The 21,249-nt window shown below is 32.2% G+C and overlaps 1 protein-coding gene across 1 annotated transcript; it reads left to right on the forward strand.

Annotated features, from left to right (window-relative positions):
• The first annotated feature begins 626 nt into the window (after positions 1 to 626).
• On the forward strand, positions 627 to 17,833 carry LOC124533383. Its single transcript, XM_047108612.1, has 8 exons — positions 627 to 914; positions 1,324 to 1,479; positions 1,853 to 1,976; positions 3,030 to 3,133; positions 7,002 to 7,151; positions 10,676 to 10,756; positions 14,920 to 15,078; positions 17,465 to 17,833. The coding sequence occupies exons 1-8, from the start codon at positions 627 to 629 to the stop codon at positions 17,831 to 17,833; spliced, it is 1,431 nt and encodes a 476-aa protein (XP_046964568.1).
• Positions 17,834 to 21,249: the final 3,416 nt, after the last annotated feature.

Consider the following 21,249-nt stretch of genomic DNA (forward strand, 5'->3'; position numbering starts at 1 on the left):
ATAATATATCAACTTATAGCCGATTTAATTTATCGGATAGTGAGTCTGATATTCAAGTTTTCGTAAGGGAATATGGATATCGAATAAATAAACAGAGATTAAGAGAAGAAGAGCATGGAACTTCGGGATTTACATCTTTTGTTGAAAAAAAATCAAAATTGGTAGAAGACACTTGGATTCAAGACAATTATGAAAGATTTTTTGAAGATACTCCTAATAAGAACCTTGCCACTTTGAGTTATTTGTCTGAGTCAGGATTCATAACTTCCTTACTGTACTCTCCGAAAGGTGAATTTATAATCGCAGGTCATTCAACAGGTTTAATTCAGGTAAACTTATATCCTGTCTTAAATTTTCGCGATTATTACACATTTAAATAAAACTAATTATAACGGATGAATCGCGTATATTAATTATTTTTAAATATCCCGACGAATTAAAACATATTCTGGATTATTATCACGTCCTGAAAGTGTCTTTTGATTTATTATTTGGATAATTTTAAATTAGTATTTGACTTATTAATGATTAATAAATAAATAAACTAAAATTAACATTTTCGCCTATTAAATTTGACTAAAAATTAAAATGTAATTTTATTATAATCTGGTGGGTCATGAAAAAATATGGAGGAACAAAGCGAAATTTTAACGGAATACATAAAACATATATCATCGTACTACAAAAATGAGGATGTTCCAAATATTTGGTATCCTATGTTTTATCAAGGACCTAAAGAGGAACGCAATCGCTTCGCTTGGATAAAAGAAAACGAAAAAAAATTCTTGCACAACACTAGGAACGAGATATTGTTCAATCGATGGTATTGTTCTGAATTGGGTGCCATAACGGCTTTGACCTACTCCCCTAACGGAGGCCATATTATCGTTGGTCACACGTCAGGGATGATACAGGTAGTTTTATCGATGAATGATTTTATTTTAACGAAGAAAAGAATATGTTATACAATTTTTTTTTAAATATGCCCTAATACGAAACCATTATCATTACTTAGTATAATACAATATTTTATTGCTGTCTGTCCCTATATGAAATGCTTCGATCTTTAAAATTACGCAAAGGTAATCCTTTGCGTAATTTTAAAGATCATTTGCGTAATTGCGGATGCGGGTTTTTTTTAATAGATAGATTGATTCGAGAGATATAATACATTGACGATATAATATAGGAACACTTATAGGTAATTTTACAAACAACAAATTCTGTAGTATATTTAGTATCAGTATTGCACCCGTGCGAAGACAGGCGGGTAGCTAGTACTTATATAAATTCACAAAAAAAGTGTTGATATTGTTTTGTTAGATGCGTCATGGAAGTACAGGGGTAGTACTTTGTACGCTGCGTAACATCCAGTACCCGCCGAGGCCTGTTTATGCTTTAGAATACAGTCGTACAGAAGAAAGAGTTTGCTATGCTGCGTGCACTGATGGTGCTATTTATCGAATTGAAATACCCAACGTAAGTTTCTTTGTAATTATAACATTTTTTTATTTAAAAAAAAAAGTTATAGTTTAGTCTATCTTAATTATGTAGGCTGTTGTTTACCTGTTATTAGAGGAACATTTGAATTAGTCTTTAGGTAGATCTATTTTTGATATCAATGTTTAGTGGTAATTTTTTGGATATGCCTATATAATAATAAAAAGAAGGGATCATATTTGATTGCTGTGATGTAAAGAAAGAACATTGGAATTATCTCTTGAAATAATTATAACATTTTTTATTTCAAGATTTTATTAAATCATATCTTTACTGTCATTTTCTATCAACTTTATTTTGAATTTATAATAATTTAAATGTATACTTATATAAAAGAGTGTATCACATACAGCTTCATACATCGTTAGACGACCCTCCAGAATATTGCATCCGCGCTGATCCCGCGCTAGAGTGCTATAACACACAATTTTACGGATCTCCTGGTATTTCTTCCTCTTCGACGCCGTTTATAACACGTATGTATACATATTAATAGTAAATATATAGTAAATATATGTATGTATCTATACATATCATATATTTTTTAAATATTAAAGTAGCCTAATTTTACTCAGTGCATATGAATTTATACACGGTATATATACCAAAAAAAACTTTTATTACAATTTTTGTCGGACTGTCTGTCTGTCTGTTTGTTCCGGCTAATCTCTGTAACGGCTTGAATGATTTTGACGGGACTTTCACCGGCAGATAACTGATATAAAAGGGAGAAACTTAGGCTACAATAATATATATTTTTTGTTGAATACAAAGGCGTACAAAAAAGGTCGCGGGCACAGCTAGTATATAATAAATATACGTATATTAACAATAAATTGAACGACAAGTCAAGTGATTGAAAAAAATAAAATAAACTAGTTACGAATGATAAAAATGATTTTGTAAAACTAATGAATTCTTAAATGATAACAAACCTAAAAAGAAATATGAAAAAGTACAAAATATATAAAATTGTTAAAACAAAACAAACACTCCTGCTGAGTTTCTTTCACCAGGTCTAATGTGGTTTTTTCCTAATTGTTGGTTATTTTTTTCCTTTACAATTAATAAGTGATTAGTACCACTTTATAAGCGACTCTAAAGAAGCCTGCTAGTTTTTTTTTTATAATTATTTTATTTTTTAAATAAATGACATCAGTAGGTGGGTTACGCGCCAGTGGTCACCACTCCGTATGGAATTGGAACCATTTCATATATAAGTGGAACAAATTATTAATATGATAAGTGAGTGGCACCTACCAAGGTGAATTTAACAGAGCTTAGCAAACTACCGAGTTTGTGAGGTGTGACATATGATATATTAGGATATTACTCAGATATTTAAAATCCAAGTACCTAATGAAGCAACTCCATTAGAAATACTTCTTTACAATTCATATACAAAGTGCAATATTTAATAGTGTTGCTAATAGCAAAATACTTCACTTAAGTTACCACTGTAATAAAGCGTTCAATTACTTAGTAAAAGGAATTAGTTAAATATTTTAGCAGAATGTTATTTACCGTAGAAAGATGCCCGGCGTTCTCCTTGGGAATAACGTCTGACCAGACTAAAATGGCCGTCGGTTACGCTGATACGTCCATAAAAATCTACGATATGGAAACTCAAGAGGTTAATTAGCATTTAGTATTTTATAGTTAGCATTATTACTTAGTTAAATTTGCTATTATAGTTTAGATATTATGGATATGATAATTGTATTTTCAGCGTTTAGTGCATCATATTTTACGCTCTCAAAATTTACTGGGTACAAATTTTTTACATTTACAGTGTTCCACAATCAATTTTTGAATGGTGAGTCAGTTAAGAGTATCTACTGGCTGTTGCTATCTAAAATATATAACATCTTGGAAACTCAAAGGATCAGTGATGCACAGGCGATTTGAGGGTATTTCTTACAACGCCATTTATGGTCGTGGCATTGTAAGAAATAGGCTCATCATCATGATCAGCCTGAATTAGTACACAGGCTTTTCATTCATGTCCTATAAGAAAAATGTTCACTATCCAATACCAATTGTCAGAATAATTAATGTAATTTCCCTAAAAATTCAACTTATTTTCATTATAAGGTAAAGCAAACTTTTTTAACTAAAGAGAATTTGGGGTTTATTCCATGATCCACTGCTGGTTTTGAAGTGTTTGAATTGGTACCAACGAAAAATGTTCAGTGCGAGTCTCTATCTGCTTTCTGCCTCAAATTGTAAATATTACCGATTTCCAAACTTCGATTTACTGTTAAGAATTTATCGGAAAAACCAATAACTTTTGATTGGCCCAAACCGGGGCTTGGTTGTAAAACCTCGAGATCTACGGTCTGATACAATAAGACATAATTAACAAAAAAATCTATTAATATTAATCAGATTATCGTATCACGGTAAATTATTTAAAAAATAGTTTTTTTGTCCTGTCAAAAGTTAACATTAGTTTTTTTTTGTTGTAGCTCTTTTACATTTAAAATTTATAATCATTGGATATTTTATTAGAGAGTATATTTTACAATCTTTGAAATCTAAATAAAATATCCTCAAGAAACGAAATAGTACGAATGAAATACGTCAGGTGTTAAATTTATTGTTATTAGCTCTAAAACATTTACATTTTCTAGTTACCGTTCACTGAATATGCATTAGAATTTACATTTATTACTGAATGAGAGAATTTTAATACGTTTAATTAGGATAAAATAAACAAATAATATTTAAAGCATATTGTACTGTAATACTTTGAAGACGTAAAAATACATTTTAATAATTACACTAAATATTTATATTTGTTTCTTCTGGCTTGTCTGACCAACATCATTAGTCAGTTACTACTGACATAAAATATAAACTATATTTTTTTTATTATACTCAAATTTAGTTAATAAACATACTTAGAAATATGACACATAAATATTTGTTGTATACATTGTCTATATATCTACTTCTATAGAATTTTATAGTAGTGTGGGTAGCGTTATAATAACTTTACGACAATATTATGTATACCTACCCAAGAAAATCGAATATTTGGACCAACAGCAAACCGAAACTAACTTTTCGACTTTCACGTTAGATGTTTCAACATTACGACTTATTCGAAATTCCTTAACTAGTGTGAAATAGGTCGTCGATCGAGGATTCATATCATAATGCACTACTGAAAATTGATGGATAAGTTTTACCTATTTCGGTAGTAGTAGGTAAAACTATCTATTTTGTAACAGTTTTTATACGCGATTTAACTTAGTGCATTTTCCAATATGAGACTATTGTTAATGTGTAGCCAATATAACTGGTAGTTTGGCCAACTTAATCAACAATCTTTCACAATAGACGATACAGCTCTGCTTGCATAGCATCTAATGCAGAGATTGTTAACTTGCACTCAAATTTCACGTAATGTTACTTACTTAGGTAGTGGAAATATTAGTGTTTTTTTAAATAGTTTTACATAAGTGTAAACATTAAATCAAAATCGGCATTGGCAGTTGTGTGGAACTGTAAGAAATAGATTAAAATTAACAGGCCAACATTTTTATCTTTTTGTGTGTGACAGCTACGCTTGACGCGCTTTAAACTACTTTACTTAGTGGCCACCTACTGGCCATTTATGTGTTATCCACTTTAGTAGTCTATTTAAATATGTATTTAAAAAAAACAAAGTAGATATCTATAAACTCGTACAAACACTCTGTGGAATCAGCTTTCTCCGATGGTTACTGATACGACTTCGGAACCTTTAAGAAAAGAGCGTACTCTTTCTTTAAATGCACCTGCAAGCGCCCAGTTGTTGCAGTTTTCTATGGGCGTTGGTAATCATTTTCCATCAGGTGAGCCTCGTGCTCGTTTCTACAACATATAAAATCTAATATATTGGCGACTTACTTTGTTCATACTTGTTTGTTACATTATTATTTTCAGGAACCAAAATTATAATTATCGAAAATATTATGTAAGAGTATACACCTAATTAATGTTATAATTTCATTAATATCAATTGAATGTTTATCTATCTCGTTCTCGTGTGTAGGATAGAAAAGGATAGCAAGTTTAGTCCTATTAAATTACTTTAATATAGAGTTTGTATACAACCAATCAACTATTGTCCGCTTGGACTGTTATTTACTGAAACATTTTTGCTTTGACCGAATACGAGAGTTATTTCATACACGGTTTATTTATTTCGTCTGCATTGTAACGTGTTTTTAATTAATCTCATGTAAAGCTTTGATATCGATACCGATATTTAAATGTTCTGTAATAAATGCATTTATAAATAACAAACAGAACAAAAAGTACTCGTAACCCATTCATACGATATATTTTTGTTTATTGAAATTTATTTATATATATATCGATTCAGATAGACAATAAAGGATTCTCGACGATATTCCCAAAATAACAATTCCAGAATTATCAGAATTTCGTGTAAATAGCATTTCGTATTTTTTTAATATTAAACAATTCCCATTAAATTATTATGTTTAAAGTGCCTCCTGACAATTTTACTCATATAGATTAGTTATGGCTGGTTTGCGAATCATGTTTCGAAAACGGCTATGCACTATTATTTTAAAAAACAAGTCATCTGAGACCTCGTGCTTAAAGTGAAAAGGATTGCAGTAGTTTCTATCTTTTTCATATTATGCATAAATATTTTAAACGCGTCGCCCTTCTGAGCGAGTATATTGATGACAACAATAAGGAAACTTTGTTTGTCCCGATGTTATTGACTTTTTGGTTGCGTCTATTTATTTGAATACCCTGAGTGTCTCTAATTATTTGACGCTGACTGTATAAAATTTGATTGCAATTTAAGCAAGTAGCAACACTATATTTACAGTGAGCACTCTCATAATACTCTATCTATATCAGAGGGATAATATTAATGGTTGTTTAAATATGGTTGTATTAGTGATGTATGAGCGTATTTGTTTATCTATATACAAGATATCGATTAAAGAAATATTAATAGTATTTATCTCGAGTTTAACTGTGTTGCATTAATACATAATAATTTATGTATACATTGAAATCAATTGACAAACGGGACCATCTTTAATTATACACATAATACTACGGGGTTTCTCTGTATTAAATACGATTATCGGATTATGTTGATGAAACAATGAGTATGAATTTCAAACAACGCTGGTCGTAAATTTCTGTTGTATAACATAGGATTTTATTAATCATAATTAACTTTTAATTTTATTTATGCGCATTTTTAAATAAATTAATAATATGTCATTTTACTATACACCGTACATTTGTGATAATTGCGATCGACGTCTGTTAAGTTATTAAATATTTAAATATTTTTAGTATCAACGGATAAAATATAATAACTGTAAACAGAAAGTTCTTTGATATGATTAATAAATTAATTACAAAGGGTCATTACATTGTTTGCATATAAAGTAAACACGAACTAACAACTTTGTACTCATGCTTAATCGTCGACAAAGTTTAGTCCTGTGCTCTTTCAGGTGATTCTAACGTACAAGGTCCACAAGTTACGTCTGCAGTTCATACCGAAGAAACTTCAGAGAATGCATTATGGAGCGGTGTGTGCGCTTCGATGTCACGATCAAAAACCATTTATGTTTGCCAGTGGAGCCTGGGATAAAACTTTGAGGGTAAGTTTTAAAGAAATAAGCAAGAAATTCTATTCAAAGAATTCTTTTGAGGAGAAGGTGTGTACTTTATTCCACCAAGCTGCTCCACTGCAGATTGATGGAATAACAGTGGAAGTATTTCATCGGACACATATACTGGTTTCCATCAATTTGCTTAAACTATCAACTTCGATAAAGCCGCTTCAAGTATTCCTTTCAACAGAGTTCCAGTCTCGGTTTATTTCTTTAAATTATTAGAAATTAGGATTACAGCTACAATTAATTCATCTAGTTTTCATTTCTGTGTGTTCTGTTTAATAGATATTTTTGGAATTTATCCTCTATTTTGTAACGCTGCCTCATGAGGGAATATAAAGTAAGTTATCCCTGGTATACGATAAACGATTACTCTTAAATATGTTTACTATAAAAAAGAATTATTACTGCCTTCTAAGTCCAGTGAGAAATAATGACTAATAAAGGAAAGTGATCACGGGACGGTGGTAAACTCAAGCGATTATATGACCCGCGCCAAAATACGAAATGGGTATCGCTGGTTTTTTTGTATAACACAGAAACGCCCCATATCATGTGAAGGAAATGCGTAAATCTTCTAGAGAAAAGACATAAAAATAATGATCCCGTAACTAGATATGGAGCAGAATATTCTAAAAAAAATAATTCTTCAGATAATTAAAATGTAAATTAGAATAGAGTTATTCACAAAAACCATAATAAATCAGGTTTTTTTAAATATCGAAGTTATCTTAATTTTGTATTTAGAATATTTAATATGAAAACTTCGCCGAGCTGGTCTCACTCTACAGGTGTTAATGCCCTTTACGAGTACGTTTATGTTCGTTCCACCCTCACTGTATATTCTACCGACAAGCAACAATAGCTATCAATTTGTCCTAATGTGGAGGGTGAATGAGGTGAGTGCAGTAACGCTATTGACATAACAACGACAAATACAATTTTACGCTGTGTTCTTTTGTGTAAGTACAGTATGAAGTAAATGCCTAATCCTTCCAACTTTATCAATATATTATGGGCGGCGAGCCGAAATGGCTCAATGGTTAGAACGTATGCATATTAGCTGATGATTGCGGGGTCAAACCCAGGCAGGCACCACTCAATATTCGTTGGCTAATTTGTGTTTATAATTCTTTTCCTGCTCGGCGTTGATGGATATATTTATTATTATTATTCATCAATCATAATCATTTCAATGTGTATAATTTCATAGAAATCCTTTCACATGTGTATCCACCAACCCGCTTTGAAACAGCGTGGTGGAATATGTACTAAACCTCAAAGGTAAAGGAGGTCTTAGCCCAGCAATGGGAAATTTACAGGCTATTGTTGTTGTAGGCTGACATTGGCTCTGTAAGAAAAAATAATCCTTCTTTAAATCGCCAGTTTACGACCAATATTGGGACCAACTTATATGTTACGTCACTCACCCGCCATACAACAATGCTAAGTATTGTTTGGCGGTAGAATATCTAATATTTTGTTTCCTACCTAGATGGACTCGTACTACATATGTAATATTTCTTATATAGTCAATGCACCATGGAATTACATGGAAGGACTGATAAGTTAAGTCCTTTGTATCTATAATGAACACCTTACTCACTCTTCAAACTATAACATAACAAAACTACACAGTACTGTTAAGTGGTATAATTATGAAGTTATAATTAACTACCTATGTAAGCTACGCCCATCTAAATGCACAGAGGCATTTATTTAATTGGATTTCTTTTTATAATATAGCAACTGAATAAGAGAAATTATTACATCATACATAAACTTTTTCTCCAGTAATGCGATAACATATTTAACATGAAACAAAAAGTAATGAAAAAAGTCTCTTTGACGCAGGTCTGTGGTCGACATAACTATTAAATTAAATGAAGCTTCATTTCTGATGCTTCATTTAGACCTTTCAAGTGGCTAAGCGAGTTAATTTCCACATTGTAATTTCTACGTTTATATAATTTTCTAATCGTTAATGTGAACAGGTTTCTTTAAACGTAGTTTTAAAAGGTTCAAGTAGCTTGTAAACGCTCCTCAAATTAAAAATGGTGAACAACGACCGCTAACTCAAAGCATCTCTGTTGAGATTAAAATATTTTGCTTGCCAGTTAACTGTTAGAATTATTTATTGAGCGTTCCTTTTGACCTTTCGTATTAATAAAGAATGGTGTGTATGTTTTAAGCTAATCTACGAATTTATACATTTTCTACTTAATTTTCTTTGTCTGTTTGATACAATGTAATTTTTTGACGTGGACTGTTTCATTTTACTTGGTGGTAGGGCTTTCAGCAAGCCCGTCTGGGTAGGTACCACCCACTCATCAGTTATTCTACCGCCAAATAACAGTACTCAGTGTTGTTGTGTTCCGGTCTGAAGGGTGAGTGAGCCAGTGTAACTACAGGCACAAGGGACATAACATCTTAGTTCCCAAGGTTGGTGGCACATTGACAATGTAAGCTGTTCTTACAGCGTCATTGTCTATGGGCGATGGTGACCATTTACCATCAGGTGGCCCATATGCTCGTCTGCCAACCTATACCATAAAAAAAAAAATTTTGAATCTGTAACTCCTCTGGGATGAGAATGAGTCGTCACATAGAATAAGTACCTTTTCATACCTAGTACTCCTGTTAGTACGAAGTAAACGTATTGTTTTAAAGTAAATAAAAGTTCAATACGTTCTTTAGAGAATTTCATTTGCTTTTATCTGTTACGAGAGAGGATATTAATGTGGTATTTTGTGTTGTTATTGTATTGTTCCAGTTGTTATTAGTAAATGACAAAGAAAAATTTTAAAAATATTGTTTCACGCGTTTGTTGTTATCTTAAGATACATATGACCAAAATATTTAACAGAGCTCGGATACGGTATTTCTTATTGTGTATATATTATACCATAGAACTAAATTGTTATACTATAATATGTTTCACGTTATTTTATTCTACACGCGTCACTCTTAGGGTTGTTTTCCTTTAAACCACTTTTTAAAACACGTTATAATATTACTTTGTTCCAATAATCGTAATTATAAATAGTTTCAAATAGGAACAAATATAAAATGTCTCAAATAGTTCCATTGTACATCTATTTTTAAATGTATATAAAGATATGTCTGTGATGTCGGTGATTTCTCCACTACTTGGGGGTCTTATATAGTTTTGCGAAGATTTAGAGCTTTTTCCATTACCTTGATATAATACGGATTGGCGGATATAAGAGTTTTAGTTGTGGATTTCAAAGAAGATTTCTTGTTGATCATGAGACAAACATTGTAATTGCAAATTATGATCATAAAATATATGTAGTATTTGCTTTGAAACCGCATTTTGCGAAAATGATTAATAATATGTTTTTTTTTTTTTATGGAGCTTAAGTAGAGTCCTACCTGGGAACTAATCCGGTAAAGTTACGGGGTAGTCAGGTATAGGTCGGAGAGGCTTATCATTACGTCATTTCAGCTGTTCACATGTATAAGTAATAATTGTTTTTTTATTGCAGATTTGGGACGTAAGATGCAAAGTCGGCTGTGTTATGACTTTCGAAGGAGTTAACATTTGTAGCGACAGCATTGATTTAAATGTAAGTTATTTTATGTAAAGTACAATTAAATGTTATAGCAACAGTATTTACATTATCTGAAATTATATTATGAGTGTGGAAATAATCTGTCTGCCTATCTGTTGTCTGTCTTTTCAAAGCGAAACCAATGAATAAAATGTAATGAAATTTTGTTATGAAACAAATTTGAATACCGACCACAAGACAACTTATTATTGATAATAAATAATACAACAAAAATCAAATTCAATAAGATGATGTCTTCACACAATCAAATTACACATGTAATAATGCACAAGGTATACGTAATAGGACTTTAAAAAGTTTCAATATATTTATACGTATATAATGCTTGTATCTGTTAAGTCACTGTGTGTATTTCAGTTTTAAAACTCGGCAATGATACCTATATGTATATTTGTTTATGTATATTTTTAATATGTACGTAGAATTTTTTTCTCGTTACATTTCATTACTAATTTACTAGTAATTACGTTAATAATAAATAAATTACGTTAATACGTAAAATAGGGGATTTTATCCCTACTTGTATAAAAAAAGGCATAATGAAATGACATAAAATTTAGCACATCATTTGATCTTAGTTTTTTTTTAATAGCTGCTTAAAAAGTCAAAGTTTTATATATAAAATTTATTTTGAGTCGTCACAACAATGTCTGTTAATTTCTTTTACACTTACGATCTCACAAATAAACTTTGTCCATCTATAATTCTCTTTACGTCAAACAATAAATATATTTTCATATTTATAACGATTGTGTAACAATATAATTCACCTTATTAAGGATAGATATTACATACACACTTTTTAACACCAGTAAAAAATAAAATATTGGCGAAAAATATAAGTAGCAATATATCGTAGTTTCACTCCGTATATATACAATAATGCTGATTGTCTGTCTATTTGTCTAGTTTTGTACGATCTCTTAGTTAGTAGACACGTCATTACGGCGAAAACAAGATGGTTTTTTTTTTCGTGACAGACGATCTCGCTATATCTCTTTCATGCCATTTTGGGCATTATTTCAGCAGTGACCTAGAAAACATTTTTATTCTACCTCGGATGAATTGTAAACATTTTTTTTCTGTTTGTGTATTTTTTACCCGAATGGTTTACAGAACAATTGGTTTTTAAATCAGTACAGTCACTCGGGGTAACTTTAGCCCAGTCAGGACACTTTTTGTAGAAAATAATCGTTTTAATTTGTGTACTGCTCTCCAAGTAATATAATATCAGTGGGATTGAACCATTGCTGTGTAAAATTTGCAACCGATTTTGATTTTAGTTAAATGCAGGCAAGGAAAATTTTGCGATTTTAGGCTGGGCCAAAGTTTTGCGGATACTTGGGTAACTTTGTACCATGTATGTCTGGATCTGGATTTCACTACGTATGTTTTAATTTCAGGATTATGGTTAACTTTAACCTCGTAATTTAGAGCTAGGAAGAAGCAAACTTACGCCATAGACAATAAAAACATAACAGAAAGGTTAGGGTTGCCATAAAATTAACTAAAAAATGTACATAAGTGTATTTTTTTACTGACCCTTGAGAAACAAGGTTTTTTAATAAAAAAAAAAAATTGTGCTTAAATCAACCTAAATCTAAAATTAGAAATACAATATCTTAGTAACAGGAGAAAACAAATACCTTAATCAACAGGAAATAACATAAGAAAGTAGTTGTGAAAGATGCTGAAACTTATAGGTTAATTTCCCCATTCCATGTATAAAAAGTCATCATGTATTTCGTAGTATCCCCTTTTCACAACTATTTGCTCATGATCTGAATACTTCACAACATCTTTTTTGTTACAATTCAGAAAATCAGGTTTAGATGGCCATTTCCACCCATCTGAAGCTTTTTGCATTACGGAAATCTTTAGGTTCTGTCCCAGGCTCTTGATGACCTTACCAGGAAACAGACACTCTTCGTAACTCACAATACAAAAAGATTCATTGCCCTGTTGACCTGTTTGATTGGTTGTATCTTTGTGTGGGCCAATGTTTTACTGAAGGCCAAAGTTACCCAGACTGACATTATTTATAGAATCATTCACTATTAAATATAACATTTTTAAATGCAGTTAAAATAAAAAGTACAAAAATATTACTCAGCATTAAAAGTCTATTATAAATAAGAAACTTAAAATTAAAAGTAAGATTATTGATTACACATATTTATTTGTCATAGGCTAAAATTTTTGTGAGATACACACTAAATGTGGAGGGGAGCACTTAGGTTACGACATACATCGAAGTTTTAATTAACGGCACATTTATTAATGATAAGTGTTACATTATTAATACGCTGTATGTAACTTGTGATTAAGCGTATCGTACACATAAACAGAAAACGGAGGGAGGCTCTTCAGTATCGTAATGATAAAGCCATTTTCGTATATTTAATATATTACGCGGATTTTGTAAGATTAATCGAAAAATATGCCGCGTTTTACTTGTATCATGAAAGCGAGTGATAAATGAAGGCTGTTATGAAATTACGCCTGTGGTATTCATGTCGTGTGCTAAATTTTATAGATAGGCATTTTAACGGCCCTGTATAAGGCATGTTTTATTCAAAATATATCGTATTTGTGTAAGCAAAGATAAAAGGAGATACGGCGCTGTCACGTTCGTTTTGTCATTTGACGCGTTTCCAATCTCGTAAATATTTAACGCGAAGATATTTTAATATGTCCGTTTAAGCGCAACGATTTTAATAAATTTATATACATAACAATAATCAGATGAGAGACAATAATCATAACAAAAATCAAAACTATTTTTATTTTACACTCGCTACCCATCTTGACTTCGCACGCGTTTAATAACAAACATTTAATATTTTTTCCGTTTTATTGAAAGAAGAAGTTTGAGAATCCTTTTCTAAACATATAAATAAAAATATAATTTATTTTTAAAATAAAATAATGAATAACACCGTTAAAGGTAAAACATTTAATGTAATTGTTACCCTAATGCAACCCAAACATCTCATTCGGTACTCTGTGTTATACAATTTAAATTAGAACATTCAAAGCGAATACTGGTTGCTGTGTGAACTTTGACACTCACATATTTAAAAAAAAAATGCGCCTGCCTAACTTGTATCTTAAGCTCCACTCGGTCTATAGATGGTAACACTTGAGATGTTTATAGAGCTGAGACAAGGTAGTTTTAATTAAAAACTCCGCCTTTGTCGTGAACTTGTTCTCAACCAGTTCTGTCCCTCGTTATCAACTTCGACGCTCCTTCATAGTTTGTTCAGAGCCTTTGAGGTACATTATTTTTAATAATTTTCATTAGTGTGTGCTCGTCAAGAAGTTAGTCGTTGCTCTTGCCTTTTTTGAATTTATAAGATGATCTTTCAAGATTGTTGATAAATCATGAATGGAAAGGTCGGTGTCTCACTTGGCTATAAGGTTTACCTAAGACTAATCAATTACAATTTCATTCCGGTATAGACAAGACTTGTTTTCAGCACTTTAATTGTTAGAGATAAGCTGAAATGGCTCAGTGGTTAGAACGCGTCCATCAATGATTGCGGGTGCAAACTCAGGCAACACCAATGAATTTTCATGTGACGGGACACAACTTCTTCTTGAGAAGGGCTAAAACATTTTTCGTCAAGCTACTTCAATGTGGTTTAGTGAATACCGAACACATATAGCATAGTTCGACACATGCGGGTATCCATCATGAAGCACTAGAAAATTCAATGAAGTTTACCCGAATAAAAATCTGTTTTATTGGTTAAGATTCACACTTCCTGTACTCCTTGTACCTTTGTGTCATTGGTTCGTGGTGTTGGTGGTGGTAGGGCTTTAAGCAAGCCCACCTGGGTAGGTACCACCCACTCATCAGATATTAACAGTCGCAATATTGTTGTGTTCCGGTTTGATGGGTGCGTAAGCCAGTGTAACTACAGGCACATGGGACATGGCATCTTAGTTCCCATGGTTAGTGGCGCATTGACTATGTAAGGAATAGTTAATATTTCTTACAGCGTCATTGCCTTTGGGTGATGGTGACCACTTACCATCAGGTGCCCATATGCACGTCCACCAACGTATTCCGTAAAAAAAAGAAAATATTTTGAAAAATATAGAGTTGTTTAATCCTACAAATATACAATTCAACTGACGCATACAATGTCTAGAGGGATCACTGCATTGCCGGTAGCTGGCAGCCGACACAGGCCCTTACGGTATGGGATTTAGTTGCCAAGAAAAGACTGCACATCATACGAGCTCAGAACAGGCGTCCTAATGTCGACGGGGAATATATTTATGCGTGTCGATATTGGAAATCAAAACAGGTACTTATTTCATATATTTCTAATAATTTATTTATTAAATTTCCTTTTTACTTGACTTTGATCTCATTCTAACAACTTAATGAACCTAATGCTTGCTTTGTTTCATTCTTAATTCTTGTAGTATACATCCTACATATGTATATGTATGTACATATACGCATTCTTCTCTGATGTTGTATATGTATGTGAAAGTAACTCTGTACGTTACCTCTTCACTCTTAAACTATTAAATCGATGTCCTTGAAATTTAGTATGGACATAGTTTGAATCCCCGGGAAGGATGTAGGCTACTTAATTCACCCCTCGAGGGGGTAAAATTGGAGGTGAAGGTTTGTATGCTATAGGTAAAGTTTTATAAATTTCGCTCGTATAATGCAACAGATTCAGCTATTATTATAAAGCTCTCAAAATTACAAATGCAAAATGTTATGGAATTTATGTTTGTTACACTTTCATCTTGACTATTTAATTGACCATACATGTTGTCAGGGGTCACTAAAAAGGACACACGGTACCTGATTATTTACCATATGGTACACGTTTCCTATCCCGACGTGGGTGAAGGCATGGATCGAAACTAGTACACAAAGCAAAACTACTGAAACAAAATCACATTCACAAACGAATTTATCTCAAATTCTGTGTATATTTTGTATTTCTGTTTCTGACAGCTTACAATTTATCTTTATAATTTAAGAGTATGTGACAAAGCCCGGAGGCAATTGTTTTGTGCTATGATCATTAAAGCCGCGTTATAATAATCTGTCGCAAGCTTCATTAATTAATCTAAAAGTAATATCATTATTATATTCTTGGAATATTGGATAAGGCTTTCTGAACATATTTACTTTATTTTCATCATTATAAATCCGTGTCAGAATATTCGTGTTATATTGTAGTATATTATAATAGTATAATATCATTTTAGTATTTTGTATTATTTTACATATTTTCATCATTATATTAAGAGTAACTGACGTGATCGATCAATAAATATATATAATAAAGAAAATAATTTACTGAGAGAGTGTATCAAGTAGAAGTCACTTTAATAGTATATGTATTTGTTTTCTTTTTTTATTTTGTTATTAAAAAGTCAGGTAAAAAGGCAAATGAACCATGTAGTAAAGTGTGTTAAACGATCTTCTGAAAAAGAACAGGCATTACCACATCAGTAAAATATTTAAAGTCTGTTCCTTTCGTAAGAAATTCTTACAGAATAATTATCTACGGGTGAGAATAACCACTTACTATAAGGTGGCCTATTTTTCCGTCTCAGTATGTACATTTGTATATAATTGTCCAATAAATAAATGTCATTAATTGTTAAAAAAGCAACACCTGCGTCTTTGTTGCTTCAAGTTTACACTGATAATAATAATTACGCTATCATTAAAATTTAACAAAGACTTATCACATATAAAATCAAGTAGGCAAAAACATTATACAATCAAATTTGATTTACTAATGTAGGCAATTAAGACTATAATTAAAGATTTAAAATATATACTAATATACATATTTCTAGTGCGTTTCGTTTTACATATCACATTAAATGTTATGGCTTAAATCAGGAATTTATTTGTGAACAGATAAATTTTATATAAAAAAAAAATAGGAAATATGATACCCTGAAATTTTTAATCAATTTATATATGGACAGGTCTCTCTACTAGCTTGTCTACGTAAAATAATAAATGTTGCTTATACAATATAAACTGTGGTGCTATTTTAAGTATCGTTTCGCTGGTGGCCCCGAGGTTTCAGGTAGGTTGTTTTCCTTTAATTCTACGAAAATTACTAAGTACACTGTAAGCAGATATTAAAGTTTCTGCTTTGTAAGGTCGACTGCGGTTTTGTTTGAATATTATTTGGATAATTCGATTCAACTTGCTCAAGTTTTGGACGTTGAAATGTTAATTGCTTTACGTGAGGTGGATTATGTGCCATCTGGTAATAATTTTGTTGAAAACAATTTAAATAAGTATTGAAGTTTTACCAGTAAAACTTAAACAATTTAAAGTGAATTTTTGAAATAATTTTCATCAGTGATTTCTTCTTAAGCTTACTATGGTAAATCCTTTTTCTGTCTAAGTTTAATTTTATTTAATATTTATTTATAAAGTGAATCTTTTCCTTTGTGATTTTTAAAAAAAATATAAAATGTTATTATTTTAATAAAACAACAAAACGTGTGAAGTTCAGTTTATACAATCATTAGGCTCCAAAGATCGATATATCTATTGATATAAGTTATCCATATTGGCTTAGTAGTTAAAGTTAGGCCTTAAAAAAAGTCTCGTCCTTTTTAAGTGCATTAAAAAAAATTATAAAGATCGATATTAGAATTATAGAAGTTTAATAATTATTTATTTTCATTTTCTAGTTCAACAGAAAAGGTAAATACGCTATCATTGGCGGTAGCGGTACACACTGCCTCGAGGTTATAAACCTGCACAACCGGTACATAACCTGTTCTTACCCGGCTGCTGGGGACATTTTCGCCGTCACCAGCTATGAGGATAGAATAGCTTTCGCGGGTGCTGCCCCCGTGTTCAACATTGTAAGCTTCCATGATCCGAAACACGAACCATATAAAATAGAGGATGAATCCCAGTGTGAATTCAACTTTAAGGACCTTACGTGGTTTGACGAGATCGATCGGAATAATTCGGTTGGTTTTACCGATCGTAAGTCGCAGGCTACTAAAGGTAGTTCAATAATGAGTCAAGTTACCATGGATGCTAAAGTTTGACTGCTCGATACGGTCAAAATTTATTTTGATAAAATATTTTTACAAAAAAATTATAATTATGTCATATATTAATTATATTAAATTAGTGATTATTTTAATGTTTATGTTTAATTTACAACAATAAAACAACAGCCTTTAAATTCCCACTGCTGGGCTAAAGGCTTCCTTACCCTTTGAGGAGAAGGTTTGGAACATACTCCACCACGTTGTTCCACACGATGTTTTCCTTCACAGCTGAGAACGAGATGAATTATTATGACAAATTAAGCACATGAATCAGCGGTGCTTGCCTGGGTTTGAACCCGCAATCATCGGTTAAGATGCACGCGTTCAAACCACTGGGCCATCTCGACTTGAGTCGAGGTGTTTAATTTGTGTCGTAATAATTGTTACCAAAATACGAGTCGAATGTGACATTCCTTAACTATCAAAATGTAAGAAGAATCTCCTTATGGCTTTTTCTTGGCGTACGAGCGTATGGGCTACCTGATGGTAAGTGGTCACCACCGCCCATAGACAATGGCGCATTTACCATTAACCAATCTTTTCATCGTCAATGCGTCACTAACCTTGGGAACAAAGATGTTACGTCCCTTGTGCCTTGTAGTTACTTATCACTGAATGATAAAAGTGATTATGATTTGACATAAGGTCAGGAAACCGCTTGAGTTTCAGGGTAGGCTTATCAACGAGGATGACTCTCCGTTCTCTCTTTAATGAACATTCCTGAGACTGAACAGAAATGCTTCTAGGTCAACAACATTCTGAATCCACCCGCACCACATCTACATAGTTTTACCACTGTGGGATTTTCAAATATAAATTTGGAAGATGTCTTAGAGAAACAACTATTTATGCATCTTTATTACATGTCTAGCCGTGGTTCACTGCTGGGCTAAGGCCTCCTCTCCCATTAAGAAGACGGTTTGGAACATATTCTACCACGCTGTTCCAATGCGGGTTGGTGGAATACACATGTGGCAGAATTTTTATGAAATTTGACACATGCAGGTTTCCTAACGATGTTTTCCTTCACCGCCGAGCACGAAATGAATTATAAACACAAATTAAGCACATATATATATATATATATATATATATAGTGGTGCTTGCCTAGGTTTGAATTCGAAATCATCGGTTAAAATGCGCGGAATCATCGGTTAAGATGATGATATGATTGTAAAGTTACTAAACTTATACAAAAATATTTTTTGAATTATAAAAGTAGTTACTGGGATTTGATATACACAACTCATCATGTATTATATCGCTAAGCATACTACTTAATAGTTAGTATCGTTGTTTCGTTTTAAGTTGGCCGAGTGAGCCAGTGTAACTACAGAATCCAGGGTCATATTTGTTTCCAAGGTTGGTGGCGCATTGGCGATAAAAGGAAAATTTCTGACGAAGAGAATTTATATGGGTTGTGGAGATCACTTACCATAAGGTAGCCTATTTACGCATCCGTCTATGCATTATATTAAAAGAAGTATAAGGAAAAGTTGACTTATTTTCCTTATCCGCTTTCCTTCTTCTACATTTGAGGTGCCAAATGATTGGTATATTTTTTATTAATATAAATAGTACGAAAATAATCTATCTTTTATTCCAGCCAAAGAAGCAATATTATATACAAGCAATATTATATTATTACAATTCAATTATTTAAGATCTACAGCCAATATATAGGATATATGGTGAGGGATATATAGGAAAAATATGCATGAGTTTTAGAAAACTGAAGCAAAACACATATAACGAAGATTTATAGATTGTTATTTACTAATTCGGCTTGGCTTACGTTATTTATCGAGAGATACTGAATATGTTTCGGAAAGTTTACCATTCGCATCTTCATGAAGCGCCGAAATTACGTCACTGATAATATCGTTATTGCTGCATTGGCTTAGATCGATAATAAAGAGAAAACTTATAACACTATGCTCCCGTATCCGTACATTCATCCTTCCTTGATGCCAATGTACTTGCAAGCCAGTGTTGCGTATGTCCATAGGCGACGATAGACTCTTTCCAGCAGATGAGTCTCATGTTTTTTCCAATTATTCTATAATAAAAAACAACAAAATTTCATACTTTTTTATGTTTAAAATTCTTATAGTCTCATATGTCACGATAAAAGTAGATAAAAAGTATTATATTTAGCGTGATTTATTTATAAGCGTAGTATTAAAATGTGTTACAAATAAATCATGAAAGAAAAAGGCGTGTAGGATGAGGTAAGATGTATTAATACCACTTAGTTGATTAATCTGATTTTTATAACTACATATATAGATAGTGCTGGTAAAATAGTGTGGCGTTAAACACTATATTTACTTTTAAATATTATTCAAAACAACGTCTACTTTGTAAATGACCAGCCAAGCATTCATAATTTCTTATGACATTTAAGTTATGATAATTACAGTCAAGAGCTTTTGTAGTCTGATATTAGTTTTACGACACAAATTTTTTAGACATTTTATTAGTTTAAATAACTAATAAAATGTCTTTGAAATTGTTTTTTTATGTGATAGGTGGTAAACGAGCAAGAGTCTCATCTCATGGAAAGTGACTAGGGAGACTCAGGACCCATGTGCATCTGCAGCGGGGACCTTGCAGGTCTGTTGCTCCCTATAAGCGATTTTATAGGACCAAAATTTATTTAAGTGTTTCAGAGTTACCCTAGCCTTCAAAATGTGTTATGACATTTGATTCTATATCATAGTTTACGTCACATTATTATTGCATGTTATGAATATAGCAGGGCTGTTGAATTTACTTTATTATATAACTTTTTATTTATTTTCACTCATATAATATTTACATTTTTAAATATAAAATACAAACATATAAAATATATTTAAAAATATAAAATACAGAGGCCAACCAGTGGCGGGAACAGGGTCCAAGCCACCGGTGGTCAGGACTCCAAAGAGAGGAACTTCCTCACAATACGCGCCGTGCCGAGGAGTACTGCCTTCTGCATCAGGCCCTTGACCCAGCTACCTAACGAGAGCCTCTTAAGGTGTTGGTCGAGGCTCTTGGCCATTAGGCCATTCGCTGAAACAACTATCGGCACAATAACTGCTGTATCCACATCCCACATGTCGACAACCTCGTGAGCTAAGTCAAGATATTTTATTTGTTTATCTTTCTCAGCCTTCACGAGATTCTCGTCATGAGGGATGGTGATGTCAACAATTATCGTGCGGCGCTCTGACCGATCTATCACCACTATATCAGGCTTGTTGGCGACAACAGTCCTGTCAGTGATTATAGATCGGTCCCAGTACAGTGTGATATGACCATTCTCGAGAACTGGGTCGGGCACATACCTGTAGTATGGTACCTCTGATACCACAAGACCGTATCGAAGTGCAAGTTGATGATGGATAATCTTGGCCACTTGATTA

Source organism: Vanessa cardui, chromosome 11 (assembly GCF_905220365.1).
Source record: "Vanessa cardui chromosome 11, ilVanCard2.1, whole genome shotgun sequence".
In the NCBI taxonomy this organism is placed as follows: Eukaryota; Metazoa; Arthropoda; class Insecta; order Lepidoptera; family Nymphalidae; genus Vanessa; species Vanessa cardui.

Bases quoted from the DNA above. Each gene is read 5' to 3' on its own strand.
- LOC124533383 (XM_047108612.1), top strand. From the start codon at position 627: ATGGAGGAACAAAGCGAAATTTTAACGGAATACATAAAACATATATCA. The intron at 1,977-3,029 runs GTATGTATACAT...TATTTACCGTAG, and splicing joins TTCGACGCCGTTTATAACAC to AAAGATGCCCGGCGTTCTCC. The intron at 7,152-10,675 runs GTAAGTTTTAAA...TTTTTATTGCAG, and splicing joins CCTGGGATAAAACTTTGAGG to ATTTGGGACGTAAGATGCAA.